The sequence below is a fragment of the Pagrus major genome, chromosome 21, assembly GCF_040436345.1.
Source record: "Pagrus major chromosome 21, Pma_NU_1.0".
Lineage (NCBI taxonomy): Eukaryota > Metazoa > Chordata > Actinopteri > Spariformes > Sparidae > Pagrus > Pagrus major.
In genome coordinates, this window is record NC_133235.1 from 16,033,779 (window position 1) to 16,053,277 (window position 19,499).

At 40.1% G+C, this 19,499-nt stretch overlaps 1 protein-coding gene across 6 annotated transcripts in view; it reads right to left on the reverse strand.

The window, feature by feature from the left end:
- LOC141017155 (receptor-type tyrosine-protein phosphatase mu-like) overlaps window positions 1-19,499 on the reverse strand; it is a 176,297-nt gene that overhangs the window by 42,993 nt on the left and 113,805 nt on the right. For 3 of the 6 annotated variants that reach the window (XM_073491781.1, XM_073491782.1, XM_073491780.1), the window contains exons 16-19: window positions 18,126-18,155; window positions 6,583-6,830; window positions 3,338-3,418; window positions 2,630-2,656 (exon numbers count right to left, since the gene is read on the reverse strand). In XM_073491781.1, the coding sequence (XP_073347882.1) occupies window positions 2,630-2,656; window positions 3,338-3,418; window positions 6,583-6,830; window positions 18,126-18,155 (386 nt within the window). The remainder of the gene's footprint in view (window positions 1-2,629; window positions 2,657-3,337; window positions 3,419-6,582; window positions 6,831-18,125; window positions 18,156-19,499) is intronic. The other 3 variants (XM_073491784.1, XM_073491783.1, XM_073491785.1) reach the window with 3 other exon arrangements.

Genomic DNA, 19,499 nt, shown 5'->3' on the forward strand with positions numbered 1-19,499 from the left:
AATCGGTGGATAGACTCGCCAATACCCAATCCAGCATTTCAGATATTGGTATCGGTATGGGAACAACCCTACTAATATGGCTACTGTCAGAATAAAAGGAGTCAGTGGCCCTTAACTGCAAGAAACACTGTAGAGCGTTTGTAAAAATTCACATAAAGATGCTGTAAAAGAAGTTCACTTTTTTTTTGTTTTGTTACTGGCAGTACAGTATGCTGGTTTGGGCTGCAGCTCATATTGAGAGTCCATTCCAGCTCTTTCATACTGTAATCCAGTCAGTGGCATACATGAGGCACAGATGCTGTGGGGGAGCCAGCGGACGATGGAGGGTGTCCAGAGACATGAAGGAGGAGGATGTGAGGGGGGTGCGGTGGGCCACAGTGAGCATGTTGCAGCAGGCACCGTCAGAAGCATCACACAGACACAGCGTGGATTCAACCCCTGCCACCCATTCTTCCCCCGAAAAATGAAAAAAATAAATAAAATAAAAAAAATAAAATAAATAAATCAAACCTAAATTAAAAAAAAAACAAGAAGAACAGGAGGGAAGCGGAGATGGGAGGAGAATGCATGGGGTGATGCTGCCAATGGGGCACTGTACGTACTTTGACCATGCTAGGCTAATGGTGGCGTGGTGGCACGGTTACGGAGGGCGGTGAGATGCTAACATGTCCACTGGTCATGCAATAAAATGTCGGAATGTCCATGTCAGAAGCAGCCTCTCACTGTCGGCTTGCTCTCTGAGTAAACACCACCTCCTTCCCCCAACCCAGGGCCCACTTGGGAAAACTTACCATTAATGGGCACTTTTTAGATAGCAGATACATAAGAGGTTACGTGTGTAAAGAGAAAGAGAGGAGAAGAAAGAGGAGAGAGGGGATAAGCAACAATACAGCATGAGAACCTGTTACAGTAGAGTGTTTTAGAGCTACGCTATAGGGCAAGATCACATGCCTTCTCAGTCCAAACTGCCTAGGTAGAAAGCCTAGTCAAGGGGGGGATGTTGAGTGGATGGATGGGGCAATTTCAACAGTGCAAGACAAAATTAAAAAGAACAAAACAAGGAAGTCATGGATTTCAAGGGAGAAAATAATGGTGAAATTCTGGTCGTCTTTGCAACAAGCTGCAATTGTTTCCGATCTGTGACTTGCGTATTATAATGACGCCAATTATTTTTTTGAGCATTCTGACATTTTGAATTTCTTTCTCTAATTGCGATAATTATATTTGCATGTGCTGGTGTGGTGACACCTGTATTTATAAAAATTTTTTTCTTTTTTTTTTTTTTTAAATAGAGTAGAGGAGTGTGCGATGAAATAATAATAAAAAAAACATTACCAATCCTTTATGATCTAATCAGTTTTGATCATTAACTTCGACTGATGAGACAATGCTGTGACTGAATGTGTCACAACTGAAAGCATGTAACCTTTTCTGGCTGTCGTAATTTCATGTTAATTGTTTCATGCTTCATTAGATGTGGAACTAACATAAGCAGCTGTCACAGCGGTGATGATGAAAGACGCAGCTTTAAGTTGCACTAATGTGAAGGAAAAAATAAGCCCTGACTGTAAGTTGTGTCTACTTGTGGTGAAGCTGGAGTAGAGTTGCTTATTGCATCTTCCTTCTTGGCCTTGAGTATTAATTTATTGCAGTTCTAGTGCCCCACTTTCTAGCTACATTTCGTGGTCTGCTGATATAAAAAGTGCCTGATCGTTTAAGATGCTGCACTTTGGGCTGCTCTGCATATTCAACAAAGGCCAGTAATAATTAACAGAAGAACAAAATGCCTTTTGATAATTCTATTTTATCGCTGAACAGGATGAATAAACACTGGCGAAAACCAAAACAAAAACAAGTAGGTCACTAGCAGTTAGCCAAAGGCAGGGGGAGCGACATTAAAAAGAATAATAGAAAAGGTTGTTGTTTTGGAGGGAGGGAGGGGAGTTAAATGCGTAGTGAGGAGAGAGGGGAGGGAGGGGAGGGCAGCACAGCTAATGCAAAACTTTAGATGTTCAGATGTTCAGACCGAACGCATCCCGGTTTGGAATTTGTCTTTTTTGGTGAGGGGGGCTAAAAGAGAGAGCGTTTTTCTGTCTCCCTCTCACACTTTTTAATTTCTGTTTTGTGTGTCAGTGCAGCTGCTACGGCTTCAGCACGCTGTAGCCTTGGCGCCGGGGCCAACTGCCCCCCCGTTGACCCCCCTTAAACACTCCCCCCACATCCAGTCCACATGTCTGTCCATGCATATGAGAGGTCAAACATGTATGTGACATCACACGCACGACACGCAATGCGGATGGGATGGAGTGAAGCCAGCCTCAGCCCAGGAGAGCCCCTCGTCTGACGGGGAGGGAGAGGAAGAGGAAGAGGGGAGGAAAAGGAGGGGGAACAGAGGGGGGAGGGGGGGGGAGGAAGGGGAGGAGAAGCAGCAGGCAGGTATGAAGGTGAGGAAGCCATCTTTAGTAAAAAAAGAGCCAACTGAACCAAAACTGGGTAAAAGAAAATCTGTGCTTTTTTTGTCCTCACAGTTAAGTCTTCAAACAGCCATCTTATGAATGTAATGCTCTGTCGCTTTCTTCAGCGTAGAAGTAAATAATCAACAGCAATGGGAAAAGAAAATGTGTCTCACCTAAGATAGCAGTTGGCACAAAGGGATCTGCTCATACCCCCATAACAAGTGCAGAAGTTGGAGGAGGAAAGAGAGTTTGCAGTAAATAAAAGAAGATAAATCCACAAAAAAAACAACAATCACAAAAAATAATAGACAGTTCCTTTTTGGTTTCTTGCCAAGCAGCATAACAAGAAACTTATCAAATTTTCCAGAAAAGCTAATGCCACTCTAAGATTGATTGTAAATCTAGCTGCCTTTTACTCCATCTAATCAATGAGCTGTAATCTGATTACATAAGACACACAATTATGCATATTATTTGGAGAAACTGAAGTTATAATTGAACAGCTAAATTGCATCGTGGCAAAGTGATACAAAACACTTTCTGTTACAAGAAGAAATTAAGCAGGGTGTAAAGCCATCCAAAGTCAATTTAATCTACCTTCTCATTTGTGAAATCAGTTTCTAATTTTTAAAGCACATATTAACTTTATTAGCTGAATTCATACCACGCACTAAAGTCTGTAATTTACATAAAAAGAGGTCTTACCAAGAACATTAAACTAATTAATACTTTTTTGAAAACACGGTGTCTTATTAATTTATCCTGGTATTGTGAAGAATAAATTTCACACCTTCTGGTTTCACTCAACATCACTGCTTATATAGTCAGCACTTCTCTGTTGACATACAGGATTAGCATGAGGAAATGCAGTGTATGTTTACCTGGGTAGTAGGAGTTGGTGGGGATGGAAGTACTGAGAGTGTTGGCTTTAGGCAGTGTAAAGGAAGAGGGCGATGATCCAGCTAGAGATGCAAAGAAGAACATAACACAAGGAAATCAATAATCTAGCATTGCTTAGTGTTGGAGGTAGTATTCAGAATGTTTACATTAGTAAAAATAGCAATACCACTGTGAAAGAATAAAATACAGACAGGTGAGGAAATGTGGTTCTTTGTGGGAACAAGATATTATCTTGAGGGAACAAGATACTCGTTGTGTGAACAAGGTTAATCTTGTTCTAACAAGTTTTTATATTGTGTGAATGACATTATTGTTATCTTGTGGGGGAAAAAAAACATTATTATATATATATATATATATATATATAAGAACAAGATACTATCCTGAGGGAACAAGATATCTTGTGCACATAAGCTACCATGTTGTGCAAAGAACTCTTCACCTTTTTAGACTTTAGGGGTTTCTTTCGAAAAAAAGGTTTTATGGTCTACAGACGAAAATGTGATATATTCTCTTCAGTAGGAAGAGAATACACCATCATTAGGCAACCTGCCATAGAAGGCGGTCGATAGCAAGAAACAAAAAGCATGTTTCCTGGTGAGAAACATTGTGCTTACTTCTCATTTTGCTATTGTGGTAAAACCTTTGAAATACTTTTCTGTGACTTTATAAAACACAGTGTAACGATAGCAACATGGAGAAAGTCTCACAGATTTTACTGCAGCAATGTTTGCTTTCATTAGCCACCATCAACCCAAACATGTAAGAGTATAGTGGCAAGACCCTTGGGTGTATTGGACTCAGCAAGAGTGTTTTTCATTGCATTTGTAGTAAAGAGTTTGTGTTACTTTGTCATTGAAAAGTGACATTGTCTTGCTTTAACGCATGGCTGCAACTAAAGATTATTTCTTATCGATTAGAAGTTAAAAGTGAAAATGAAGAAAACCAAGCCAACTAAGCAAATATTCAGATCTGGAAATAGTTTTTGGCATTTTTGCTTGGAAAAACAATGCAAATGAGTATTCATTCAGCAGCAGGATGTCCCTCTTAACTACACTTTATCATAATCAAAGTAACTTGAAAGTAACTATAGCTAACACACATGCAGTACAGCTGTGAAGGATTGTGGTGGAGTTTAAGCATAAAGCAGCATACCAACCTACAGTATATACTTAAATGTAAGTGGGTTTCAATTTATACTAATGATGTAGCAGCATAGAAGAATACTCATATGGGTAATATAGTAAATGTCAACCCCCCCGCGGTTTGTCATCTCCTCATGTAACAGAGCTAACTGCCACGCTAATGTGGCTTGTGTTATGAGTGCAGCATGTTCATGACTATAATCTGTCAGTCGTGATGTTTTGAGCCAAAATGACACTATTGACAGTCACATAAGGTCATGGAGCGCGTGAGAGGGCTTCGGTACAGTATTGAAGGCATTACACTGATAGGCAGTAAAAAGTAATGCATTTAAATCATTTGTGCTGGCAGACAGTGGGGTTAGATTTAAAACATCCACAGACAGTTAATCAAGGTCAGAGCATCTTTGGGGCTCATCCCCTGCAGGGGTGTGGAGACAGAAGCTGGTGTGGAGTTTTAATCTGATGGTTTTGACTGGGATTATACCAGGTCAAGCCCTGGGTGCAGACTTAGCCAAGCTGTCCATCAACAAAGTATTAAGTTTAACCTGGGACGGAGAAAATTAATAGGTTATCGCACCGGGGAACATCTTGTACGTGTTGTGCTTTTCCTCTGGGAAATGGAAACAAAACGAGTTTAAGGTCTCACGACAGTCTTCTCAGCCTTGATTAGAGATCAAAATACAAGATTCCCTTCAGGCTATTAACACAACTATTAACACAGCTATACAACTATAGTACAGAGCCTGTATCAGCAATAAAGTCCTAACAGTAACTTATTAATATTGCTGATTTAAGTTTACTTTTTGTTAATTAAACAAAATGTATAAAGGGAATGTATAAAAAGGGTAGAACAAACCCTTGAGGCCCTGTGAAGAAGGATGAATCTCTGGTTGAAGAAGAAATGAGACAATCTTTCTCAAAATCATATCAAAGCCTTTCCCGTCAAATCAAAGTAAATTCTGTTGAACTGTTTTGAAGAAGCCGGTTCCCTGTTGACTACCACTGCCGCTGTTAACAACGGTCGTTTTTCAAAAGCTACAAAATTACTGTCAAATCACTGCAGACTGAATAAAGCCTCAGTTAGAACCAGGCAGAAACTGAAAAAACAAAAAGAAAGGTTTTTTTTTTTAATTAAAAATCAATTTTGAACACTGTTTTATGCAGCTGGATGTGGTAAATGATAAAAAAGGTCTTTATCATGGTAATAAGATAGAGTCTTTTGGCCAAAACCTAGATGATTTCAGACCTAACATGGAGGAATAGTTCACCCAAAACTACACACGCATGCCAAAGGAAAGGGTGATGTTCCACACAACATTTGTAGAGCTTCATAACAAAGTCTGTTACAGGATTCTCCAAAACAACTGAAGGAGACCGGGGGACTTGCATCATGTTGGACGGAAAGAAAAACATAAAATGGCTCCATTCACCTTGTCCAGTGTAATCCAAGTCTCATAAACCCTAAGATCCCATTTGATTTTGAAAAGACGTTTTTTTTTAAAACACCCTTTTTAAAGCCAAAATCTTCACTGTAGCTGCTAAGCTAAAAGTGTTAGCCTGTCTGAAGTGGATGCACAAGCTCGACCGTGCTTCAAGGATGTAAATGACGTCTTTTCAAAATCAATTTTGTTTCTTGGGGCTTCAGGACACTTGGATCACACTTTTCTTTTTAAAAATTTTAAAACCAGTCCCATCTGCTTCTGTTTTTCAGGAGAATGCTGCAACACTGTTTTGCGGTGAAGCTCCAGAAATGTTTTGTGGACTACGAAACTACTTCACTTGACTTTCCATCAGCATGAGGGTGAGTAGATAATGATTTGAATTTTCAATTTTGGGAGAACTGTTCCTTTAATCTGCAAATGAGGATTTAATACCAATATTGAGATTTGGGTTCTTACCCTTAATATGTTCCTAAACCCCTTGGAAGTGGACCAGGAGTCATGCTTTTTAACGTTATCCCAGTGTGAGTATTTCCTGTGTGGCCGAGTCTGATTTCTTTCTCACCTGACCAAACTAAATAAATTGCTTCCACCATGCTCGCTATGTGTGTGCGGATCAGGTAGGCTGATGCACCATCTTACCTCGGCCGTTGAGAGTGAGCGCACACTCGCTGCGGCCGTTGAGTGTGAGCGCGCACTCGCTGCGGCCGTTGAGCGTGAGCGCACACTCGCTGCGGGTGTTCAGCGTGTGGTTGTGTGTGTCCATGAAGGACAGCGCCTCGTCACAGTTGGTACCCTGCTCCGTGTAGCTCTTGTCCATGGAGTTGACCATCACGGTCATCTCCTGCCGGGTGCTGTTCAGTGTCTCCTTACGCTTCTTGGCCAATTTCCTGTATGGGGGGAAGAAATAAAAACAAACAATCAGATAAGAACAACAATGACTCTGCTTGAATTGATCTGATATGATGCTGGCAGCGATGACTCATAGATGTAATGAGATGGCAGAGCTAATGCGCCCCAGGCTGTGGTTACATTAGGTTTTTATTAGGCTCCAGATGCTTTTTCAAGCAGTGAAATATAAATCGTGGAGAATGTGCAAAGGTGTGACACCCTAACCCAAATACATCACTGGCCCTGATGATTTAAAATTAGCTATAGTATTTGGGGGCCGAAGAATTAGATTTGTGAACGGTGAACTGAAACAGTCAACCTGCTTTTATTGACCTACTTTGAGTTGATGTGCTGGAGCCCACAAGCAATCTGTTCCCGATCAGACACCATTAGAGCATTGTGTACAGAGTAAACACGAACACGTGCGCACATTCACATGTATGCACACACACATATTCCAGATTGATTCTTATGTAGAAGCAGCTGCCAGGCTCAGATTTCACCTGTGCTGGCTTCACTTTACTGACTGATACTGAGATTCATCAGATTCATGTTTTAACCTATAAAGCTGTCCCACAATCACACCAATCGTTTTTATTCATGAACGCTTTAAACATCGGGCGGCATTTTAAGGTGATGGCTGTTTGACCCCAATCAACACACAAATCTCAGGGTCACAAGGTTCTGTTGTTGTGGCCGCAGGCTCTGATGCAGCCTTCATAGACATTAGGTCGATAACACTGAACTGTTAAGTCAGTGTCCAAAACATTCATGTGCATTTAATCTTAATTGATGTAGTGTGTGTGTGTGTTGTCTAGAATTGAGTCTGTTCCCATTGGTACAAATGGAATGGACTTAAAGTATAATGAAGCACAATTCAATAGCACCACAAACGGCCTGGATCCCGAAAACAAGAAGTCCATAAATCAACATCCATCTACAACGGTCTCAACGAAATCTCAAGATTCTAACCTCAAGGCAGCAGTTATTCCAGGACTGTTGCATTAATTGTTAGCCTGGCATCACCAGACTAATTCACAAATGCGTATTAGCCTGGAACATCGCAGTTCATTTTTGATTTCCTTGGGGCTTTATCAACTGGTGCAGACCAAAATGCCTCAGGACGCAATTGGATAGACCTATAACCAATCAAAGCAATGAAACGTGACCTACAACAAAGCAGAACAATGAAATGTGTGGCGTGTTCGTGAACAGGAAAAGAAATGTCTGCCTGGTCACAAACTTTCTCAAATTACAGCACACTGAAATGTGTTCCTGAAAACATTTGATGAAAGACAAAAGCTATGCAGTAACAGAATATTAATTTATAGTTGATCATCAATGCCAAGTTTGACAGTTGAATCTGAGTTTCCTGGGCCTGGTGCATTGTGCTTGACGGACCTGAAGACCGGAAGCAGTTAGATTTGTTACGTTTCGCTAAATGTGAGGACCCAAATGCAGATACAGTGGGGCAGGCAGGTAGGAAACAAAAAGCAAGCATCATTTACGGTGCCACTATCCAAAGACTCACAATGCAGGCAATATATGGCTAGAGACAAAAAGGCAAGAAGAATCCAAGAAAAAACACTAAGATTGCAAAACAAAGAACAAACCAGAAAGTTACGGGGAACGAAACCTCGAACACTGAGGAAATGCAAGGAGCAAATGCAGACACAAAAAAGGTGAGAAGAAACACAGAGACAGGAAGTGAAAGTCAAATATAATACATGAGGATAAATCTATCAAAATAAAAGAGGAAACATCTTAAAATGAAACCGAAACCCATGATAGGATTGACTTAAACCAATCAGAGCTTCAAAACAAGTGATGTGTGACTTTTCAAAAATCCAGATAGGTGACGCTCCTCTGTCAGCTGCGGATAACACCCGCCAGGTATTAGAGAAAACTGTTGTGACTGGCCCGTTACAAACCAGGATGCTGGGAAATCTGTCTGATTGGGAGGGTGGCCAGACGTATCAGCCAGAAACATGAGCTTGCAGATTTGTCTGGCTCCCACGCTGATAAACTGCAGGTAGGTGTAATAAAATGGCAATTGAGTGTAAATACAAATAAACAACCTCAATTCTACTCGTCTGACTTTGTATTTCTTTTAATGTCATTTGTATTGTTGCCGTTTTTCTTTTGAAACATGATACATTTGCTTTACCTTTGGAATCTGCTCTAGTGACATTTTGATGACATTTATTAATATGTTTGAATTGTTTCCAACAAATTATATCAACTTATGGGAGTTGGACAACAGGAGAGAAGGCATTAGCTGCAACTCTCAAAGATTTGTGAGTTGAAACAAATTTCCCGCTACAACTCCTGCTGAAGTGTCATAAGTAAAGCTCTGATGCCGTTCTGAAGCTGACCCTGACCTCTGACCTCCCAGAGATAGGAGCCACTTTTACCCTTGTATCCTTATCCCCATGGAGATAAATAATGTGTCACTTTGTCACACTCTTATATTTCCACAGAAATATAGCTATAGAAAAATGGCAAACAGCTTGAGAGGGAACACACTGTAGCCATATATCTGATGGCTGCCGCTGCTTCGTAGCTGGAGGGGAGCGAGGAGTAAGAATTAACTACGGCAGCCCTCACACTGATCCTCACACTTTGTTACTCTCTGTGTGACCCCTCTGCCTATTTGAATTGCAGTCTCTCTCACGGACAACTGCTGTCTAATGATGCACTCCTGCTGCGTTGTTTTCGCAAATCTCCTCTGTTTATTCAATTTCGTCGCTGTCTCGTGCCATATGGCAACAGGCCCCCGCTGCCTTCAAACAGTCATTTGCTCTGAAGGCCGCGACGTGAGGCTAATAGTGGATCGGTTCTTCAGAAAGCAAAGTGACAAAGTAGTGACATTTTCATCTGCCGGACCCACTTTTTGTCTTTAATCTGCAATTAGAGCGGGGAACAAAATGGCAATCTTGTCTCTTTTTTTCTGTTATAGCTTCATATTGTAATAGGGGGGAGTGCAGAGGGGAGGGGGAGCTGTAGGCACCCCAGGCGATATTAAGACTGATTCGGCACTGTGTGCACTCATGGAGAAGACCATTAAGAACCACTATAATCCAGGTTTTAATACTGTATCACTGTTCTTATTTCTCTTTCTGCTAAGACTTGGATTTCCGATTTCCTGGCCTGTGTAACAGCTGAAGCAAGAGCCTTGGAGATAAACGAGGCAGCACGGACACCGGTGCCAAAATGAGGAAAGCACCAGCAATACTGGGATGTTTGCTAGGCACCGTGGGTGTTAGATGAAGATTAATTGGCACGCTATTCTCTGCTCATTTGTAAGAATGGAAAATTTAATGATAGATGACTATATTGCAGAGTGCGATGTGCCAACAGAGATAGTACGAGGAAGTGTACAGTATAGTGTTTGTGCATGCTGATGAATGTGATCATTTATCATATCCCCAGATAGTTAGTGTAAAGCTGCATGTGCAAAGATCCCAACAAAGAATGTAAGGACTGATTGCTTGCAGGCATGCATGACAATACAATCACAAATTTCTTTGATCAGTATTGAATGTGCATTTGAAGGGGATGGTACACAGACAGATGGCAGAGGTGTTTGTAGAAGTAAAGACTGAGCAAACACTGGAGGTAACTATATTAGGCAACTCTCATTAGAGGGATTGTCTGCAGTTCAGTACATGACAGGCCTGGCATACCCAGGATCTTAGTGAGCAGAGCTCCGAACTCCATGAGTTCAGCGACAACAAAAAGGAAGCTGCAACGATTGTATGTGTGCGTGTGTTTGCCAGAATGTCTGTTCTGTGGGAGGTGACGCGGCTGCAACTTCTAACACAGGAGCTTCAAAACCTCAAGCTCAGCATGGTGGGCCTCATTTCAGCGCTGGAGCAGCCTAAACCTTGTGACATTGAGACAAAGAAGGCTTCATTAGACGATTCACACACATCCGCAGTGCATGGGTGTGTGTGTGCGTGCGTGTTAGATGACTGACACGCAGCTGGGAGGGGCAACAGAAGCGTCTTTGATCGACCCAGTGGGGGCATTTCAGTAGTTGTTTGCGCTGTGTCCTATTTCAAACTTTTACCCATCTTTAACACAGGTTGTCTGTCCATCCATCATACATCCATCTATCCATTCTTCTGTCTATTTGTTTCAGGAGAAGAAACAGCAGAAAAACCAATAGGGACTATTTCTGAATGCAGACTCTATTCAGTGGTGCACAATGGTCTTTATCTGCTAACTTGATTGCTTCATCAATTCTGTGAAACAGTATTCTTTTAAACAAACAAGAAAGTGAAGACTGTCCTCCATAACTTTGTCAATCTAAAGACAACAATGAACTGTACTAAGAAAACAGCTGCAGCATGAAGAGCCTTGTGCAGTCTGACATGACCAAGGATTTGTTCGCACTGAGGTGGTTTAATTAAATTTGGAACATTAAATTCACTGCATATAATACATGCTTCAAAAATGTGAAGTATGAAATACATGAGGAGACACAATGCTGGGGGTGATTATGTTCCCCAAAAGGTTGGTATTGTTGTAGATAAAGCCTCAACCTGTAATATTGTACAAAGCATTTAGTCTTACTTTTATAATAGCTGACATTTTATTACAATTTGTAACATTTTGGATCTGGTAAAGTACTACTTGTTGCCTCCAAATCTTATTTTAACAGAAGAACTTACGTGAATCTGTTTTTTGGCATTATGGCTAGTTTACTAAAAGTTTACTAAACACTAAATGTGCTAAAATACAGAATTGTACCAAATAGTTTGAAACTTTATTCATAATGTCATCATTCGAATGCTGCTCAGCTTTTTCCTTTCTTTGTTTTTTGCATCTCTATTTAGCTCTAAGTGCTGTATCGTAGGCAACTGGACTTGTTTCAGCGTCTTGAAGACATTACACCTTTCATCCAAGAGGCTTCCTCTGTTCTAACTAACTGGAGGGTTAGGGTCACCCTGAAACAAGTCCAGTTTCCTACGATACAGCACTTAGATTTACCATGACCTGGATGACTGAGAACCTTCATCAACATGTCTATTTAGCGATTCTGGAGAAAGATTGTTGACTGCAGAGTCTCAATCCCAGGTCTTCAAATATTGAAGCTTAGTAGGGGAGATTCTCCAAATCCAGGATTAGATTTGTCTTTCAGTTTTTAAGATTTAAATTCAAGAATTTTAATTTCAATGTTTTACAATAAAGGCTATCGTGTTTTGTAAAGATCAGTAGAGCATTGGTTTTATGCCCTGACAACTGTCATGCAGGTGGATTGCCAATCTGGTGAATTGTATCATAACTTACGATCTTTAATTTTCAAAAACACACAGTAGCTTTAAACTGCACCTTAAATTATCTGAAAAAAAACATGCTCACATCAATAGATGTTTTTAGTGAAAAATAAAATGAATCTTGAAAGATTCAAGTGATGTTCATGCTTTTATTTTTTGTGAGGTAAAAAATGCTCTTTAAATATGTAGGATCCCTAATTGTTTAATAGCATTCAAGTTTGTCAATTAAGGGAACTTGGTATCCTCGTACCATTTTGCATCTTAACAATACAATACAAATGGTGCTTGCTTTTGGCCCCTGGCCCAACATTACGTTTCAGTTTTGGCCCTCCAAGGGGAAAATTCTGCCCTCCCTGGTCTATATTATACCAACACATGTTATATGTATATGTTATAATTAAGAAGCTTATAAGAGTGTGTATTGTGTCAAACTGTGACAGGCAGATGTTTTATGAAAGACGCATAATTTTAAAATGTATGCATTTAAACTTTGTCATTCCATGCATGACATCCCTTCTGCCTGCTCGAGCTGCTCTTCCTCTCTCCCCCACCTCATCAACATTCAGAGCTCGTCGGTGCAAAAATCTGCAAGGCTTGTACCAATTAATGTGATTCTGCTGCATGTTCGGCTTGTAAGGTTTAATGAATGTGCTTGCCCTGAGCATATTGTGTTATACATGGTACGTTTAGTAGGCCTCCCATTCTGACACTGAGTGCAGTGGAGGTGATTATGAAAAGAAAGATTTATAAAGAACAAGGAAGATGATTTATTTGTCTCTCTCTCCGCGTGTTTTCAGTTAAAAGGAAGACACGTATTTATAAAAAGTAAATTATACAACACTATGACACTGCAGGAGCTTGGTCAATTACAGGTGATACAGTTGTTTATTATTGGGGCCACTCAATACAATGCATGTATTCATCATACCATAATGGATTTATGATGTGAGCGACCACCTGCCAGATGGAAATGGAACATGTCATTACCTGAATGAAATTGAATTTTATTAAGTGAAACAATAAAACACCAGGAAGAAACATCAAGCATAATTCCAATATTTAAAATGGATATTTTGGGCAAATATGGGCTAATATTCTTATAACTGGAAATAAATCGTTTTTATTAGTGAAGTAAATAGGTAAATAGTTGCCTGTTCCACACATTTATTTTAGGTATATTCCTATTAAATCTCAAGTATTCACTCTCTTTTAGCTCTGCTTTGATTTCCACCAACCCCTGAAGAAAATATTTGGCTGTTTAGTGGCCAAATCCTGAGATACGTTCACAAGGTAGTTGCTAAGTTTGTGTGTTTTTTTGCTGCCGGCCCATAAATCTACTGTTTAGGTTCACTCTCACTGCTCTTATAGCATTGTTTTCCGCTGTTTTAAGCAGAAAAGCTCTAAAAAATACTGTACACTATCACTGTTAGTAACTAGCTGGTGAACATATTGAAGCATTTAATAGCTAAAGATATATTATTTCCCTCAGGAGTTGGTAAAGACCAAAAACAGAGCTGAAAGATAGGGAATATTGGACTTACACTTACGCGACCAGAAACATGACTCCAAATGAAAGCTCTGTAACTACTGGATGTGTAACGGTTTGCAAAAATGTTTTCCATATCAACTTGTTTCTGCTCACCCAAAGTAGCCAAAAAATGTGTTATTGAAGCTTAAAAGCTTTTTCGCTTAAAGTAGTTCCCTGCTGTGACTAAAATGTTTGCTACGAGAGTGGAAAGAATGAAAAAAAAGCACTAAAGTTGCAAATAGAAAACTGAAACAAGAACTGTTTCTAAAGTGCTCAGTAGAGCTGAGGGGAACTGAGAGCCGGGTGATAATTCTCCATGTGCTCGTCACTACAAGTGAGTCCTTTCACATTGGACATTGTCTTTTAAAACGTTAATTTAAAAACGTTAACTTGTGCAACTTTAAACAAAGAAATGTATAATAAAATGTGCATGCAAATTAAACGGCAGTGTTTCTTTTTTTTAGCTTTTGCTGAAAAAGAAATGTCAGCATCTAAAGAGTAGGTCAGATGTCTTACTAGCCGACACTGCAAGAAATTATTTTTACATCTCTCAGTCTAATCCAAATATTTAACATTTTTGTTCTTTTATTTAGATATATTTGTAGGTGTGGGGTGTGTTTATACAGTTTCCATTGAGGAATTTTATCTTACATGATGAAGAAAAATAACATGGACAAAATCTGCACATTCAGATCATCTCATACCTGAGGTGTGCTTGTATTCAACATGCTTGCTGCCTTACGGATGAATCAAACCCTCACGGGAATAAAAACCCAATTGCAACCCTTGCCCTATGCCAATTGATCTTTCTCTCGTCCCCAGCAGCAGCAGGCACAGCGGCCGGTACGGCCACCTGATTAAAGGACGGTCATATATTTGATCACACATGTAACTGCATCCCTAATGAGCGCGCTGACTGATGTTGTGTTGTGTGCTAGCCCCCGCAGTCACCTCTGGCAATATACCTAAAGTGCATATTTTGGCGACTGCAGGATGTTCTCATGCCTTTAAAAGACTTTGATGAATGCATGAGAGCATTAATGGGGTTCATCAATCATAGAGGTGTTGTAATCTCATGGCTGGCAACAAGCCTGTCATCAGGAGTGCAGATGAGCACTTCAGAGAACGCTTCAGAGGAGAGCATCTTAGGAATGCAGTGTTTAATTAATTTGACAATGTGAACCTTGGGTATGTGCAACATATTAGTTATATTTGCTTATGAACTGAACTTAGACACATTGAGTGCAGTAAAAGTAGGGGTGAGAAGATTAATGTTAGCCCAATCCCAATACACCCCTCCTCCTACCACTTAGCCGTACACTTTCATTTTGTGACTCCACGTCTAGGTGTAGGGTGTCCCAAATCTTGAGACAGAGGGGCAGGGTGAAGCTACCTAACTTTACATTGTTATTGCTAAATTTATGTATAAAAGTTTCACATTTTTAAGTATTTTGTATTTTCACACTTTTCTATCGCCATCAGATAAATGGCAATTTACATTACGATAAAACTGGTACTGCCATGGTTCGAGAAATCTCCAAAGCTGAAGATAGCATATTGAAAATTTCCGGTCGCCCATGTTTACGACAACTGATGACGTATGGTGACCTTAAGGGTTGTCCCATTTCTTAGTGGGAGATTTCAACCTCTACCCTTTGTAACTCTGTTCTGAGGGGCAATGGGGCACTCGAAAACAAAGGGTTGGGGTAAGAATGGGAAGTAGGATTGAGCCACCAATCCCACAGAGTCCTTCTGTGGTGAGATGCAACAATTTCAGCTTCTGCATTAACAAATCAAGGTGCAAATCAGAGTCTGTCCAATTAGCTAACATGCTTCGGCGCTTCTCTGTGCATACCGTGCAAACCACAAGAGAGACGGATATAAGGAGGAGATGGAAGGATGGGGGGTTGTATCATTGAATGGGACTTACTGGCACACTCCAGGATCATTTTTAACATAATGATGCACAGCACCACCTGTTAATGGCCTCATAGAGAATTTACTTTGGTTATACTTAGCGATGCAGGCCTAGCGTTGAACATCCTGATGTTATTGTTATTAAATTACTCCAACAAAAGGTGACAGAGGTGAAAATAACATGTGAAAAATCCTTCACATTGCCTTGCACTGAGGTACAGTAAAGATCCTTATACCTACAATAAACAGCAGTGCAGTTCAGGAACTTGGTGAATAAAAATCATTAAAATCGTCATAGAATTGGTTGTTTGACTATTGAAATAATGTATTACACCCTCAGGACTTTCAATCCAATACAACAACTTTGCCAAGAATTCTTGTTTTATGAAGCTTATACTTTTTCAGTTCCTGTTGACACTGTCAGAAAGGTATTAATTCTACTTTGTGATTATGATAAAGGTCAAAGTGGGTGTATGTTGTTGTACTGGAGTGCATTACATTGAAAGGTGCTGCTGATATACTGCAATCTACCACCTCAATAGTGAATATGTAGTTAAATTAACACTTCTCTGACAGTTATCAATCAAAACAAAACGTTATCATCTTTGCAAATGCAGATTTTTATTGCAGAGCTGACGTATTGGATCACATCACATCATATCTAATGAAGTGGCCGGTGAGTGGATGTTGTTTGTAGAGGCGTCTTGCATGTAAAAATATCTGGGGGGCTGTTGCAGTCTAGATTTTTCCATCACAATATCACTTGTTACAGAGATCCCTGTGATTTAAATAAAGCGTGTTTTACTATTACTTCATATTTGCTGCTGTCATGGCACATGTCCCAGTGGGAATCATTAATCCTTCATCTTATCTGACTGTATATTATGTTGTTATCTTGTCAGCTTTAGGAGAGGAGTCACAACATTCACAACCCACTCTTTCCCTTCTTTTTAAATCCTCACAGTAAATCCCCCCATTTCATTTTGACATTTAGAAAAAATGAGGATGCGGTGCTGTCGACGTCACAAATACATGATTTCTTTTTTTAAAAGGGACTCCCTAAAGCCTGCGATTTAACGTAAGTGTTTTTAGAGCCAGAATATCCAATTTGACTCACCTAAATCCTGTCAATCAAAGCAAACATGCCTTAGAACAAACCCATCTTTAAACACGCACATCTGAAAATTAGCCATTAAATCCCTGACGTCTTCGTGAAAATAATACATTGACTCCAAGAAAATATTATTTGCATGTAACGCCTAAAATAACAGAAACACAAAACTGATATTTTGATTGTTTCGCTGACAACCTCGTCTCTTCCTGCTTAGCTCGGTCAATGTGTGTGCTCAGCTTTGATGACACCACTCCTCCGAGTCATTGGGGCTTTCCATTCAAGACAGCTGTGATCTAATATGAGTGACACACGGAGTAGCATTATCTCCAGGTGTATTCGGAGATGTTCTTTGATGTGAGGCAGCCTCCATTCTGTCCTCTGATCACAGTCATCTCAAGACAGATTAGTCGGCATCCATCACAAAGAACGTACAGAGGGAGCCTATGAGCTACAGCGGGGAAGGCAGAGCTGCAGAATAAGCTCCTTTACCATTCAGAGGTGTGATTTGGAATCAACTGTTATGTTAAGAGCGAATACAGCGGCGAATAAGACGGCCATTGTTTAAGGATGTTCGAGACATCTACAATAAATAGAAAGGAGGTGATTCTGTGATCGCATCAGCTCGTTCAGTAGCGATGCAAACGTCTTGTCAGCTAAAGACACAACTCCACCATCACCATAGAATCAATGGGATGACGTGCAGTAACCCAAAAAACATGCTTGGAAAAAGAGGGGAGGAAAAGCGTGAGATGGTTTGATGAGGATGGAGTAGGGGAAATTATCACATGCATATGGAGCCAAATTGGTAACGTCAACATATCAGCTCATGCTTAAATTTTCAGTGTGTTAGCTATAAATATGAGCAATCCTACATAGAATTATCGACAGCATTTGTTTTTTGCATTTGCAGGGTATATACATAAGTGTAGAACATGTGAAATGTTTGGGCTGAGCTCATTGAGGTTCTAGGCACAACTAAAGCATAGATGCACTGTGATAGGCACTTCAAAGTCAACAGAGATGAAATCATCGGAGGCAAATGAAAAATTCACACTCAGTAAAAATGCAGTAGCTCCTGCATTGATTTTTTTTTTCTTCCACAAGATGAGTTTGGCAGCCGTAAGATCATTAAGGCAGTTTAGTTCATCATACGATAAACAAACTCCTTAAAAGTCGAGCAGAAATCATGTCTGCACCAACATTTCAGTGGCAGGTTCATTTTACGTGGGGGTGTAGCTGCGTCAGAAGTCGTGCCAATGTGACATACAGTGTGATGTGCTCGTCGTGTGGAGAGGCATTGGAGTGGCGTCCTCCGTTCCTCCGGCAGAGATTACAGTTGGGCCTCTGTAATAGCTCTGGGCAGGAAGAGGATGACATGGCTCTTTGCATGCATGGGAAACAGCGTGTGTGGGTGAGAAGCATGGCACTAACATTACACAAAGTGGTTACTTACAGGTAGTAAGTGTAGGAGTGATAGGTTCTTCTGCCGATTGGGGTGGTGGTAGGATTTAAGCAGTGGAGGAGGGGAGGGGATGGAATGAAAAGGAAAGAAAAAGTAAAAATATATTAATGTTTGAAAAAAGAGTAGAAATGAACAAAATCAGATATGGTGGCTTACGTGGAGGTAAACTAGTGATCATGAGGGCAAAGGTGATCGCTTGGAGTCATGTCATGCTTTGCAAGGGGGGAGGGGCCTCAGTACAGTACAGTACAAACTCTCTAATTAAACTGATATTGAGCTGCTCTACAGCACGTGGTGGCAAATCAGAGGCAACCGTTCTGTCACTAAAACTCCCCTTTTTATCAACACATCATTTTATACACCTATAAAAATTACCATATCTGACCTCCAAGGTTGAAACTTAATGAGCGGTTTGAATGTCTAAACACAACTCCGATTCCCTGTTGCTAACAGCAAATTACACAAAATTCAACCAATGAAGTCATCTCCATCTCTGGTTTGATTAACGCTAATTGAAAACAATTCCATTACTGTGTGCTGATTTTTACACCCACCTACTGATCACTGGGCTACACAGGCAGGGCCTGCCGTAGAAAATGAAGAATCTTACATTAACCTCAAAAATAAAAATGGAACATAGTGATTATATTAAGGCATAGCTATCACCTTCCCACTCAGCTGCATCTTCTCTTCTCTGCACTGACCTTTATTCTTATAGTCAAGACAAATTAAACTAACATTAAAGGAGAAAGTACAGTAAAGTACGACTAACACATACTTGGTTTTACTGGGAAATTTTTTTCTCCCTCTCGTGGTTTACAATCAAAATATAAAGGGAAGAGTACAGGTGAACAGAGAAAACTTCCCCAGTTGATTAATAAATTACATTATTTTTGTTACAAGTTTTCTGAAATGTAAGTAGACATTAATTTATTAGATATGCACCAGTTTCCACAAGTTTTCAGACCAGAAATGTAAACATTGGATAAAGCATGGTTTCATTTTGCTGATATATCAGAGTCAAAAGTTTTTACTTAGAGATTTTTGAGTATGCAAAATCCCCAAAAACTTGAAAGGGCAGCACATCACAAATTTCCCAAAAAAGTCAGGGAGGACAAAATACTTCTATTTCATGTCCTAATGCGTTCATCTATAGCAAAATAAACAAGTGTAGTGATTTTTGAGATGTGCTGCCCTTTCAAGGTTTTTTAATTTGCTCACTGGATTTTTTGGGTCGAGCTAAGAGTCCACTAAGAATCTCATTGTTGAAGCGCAACTTCCTTTTTCTATTTCTATTCAGATCTATCACAGTATCTCTTTGTGTGACTTTATAACATAGACGATACTGTAAAAAAGCCATTAAAC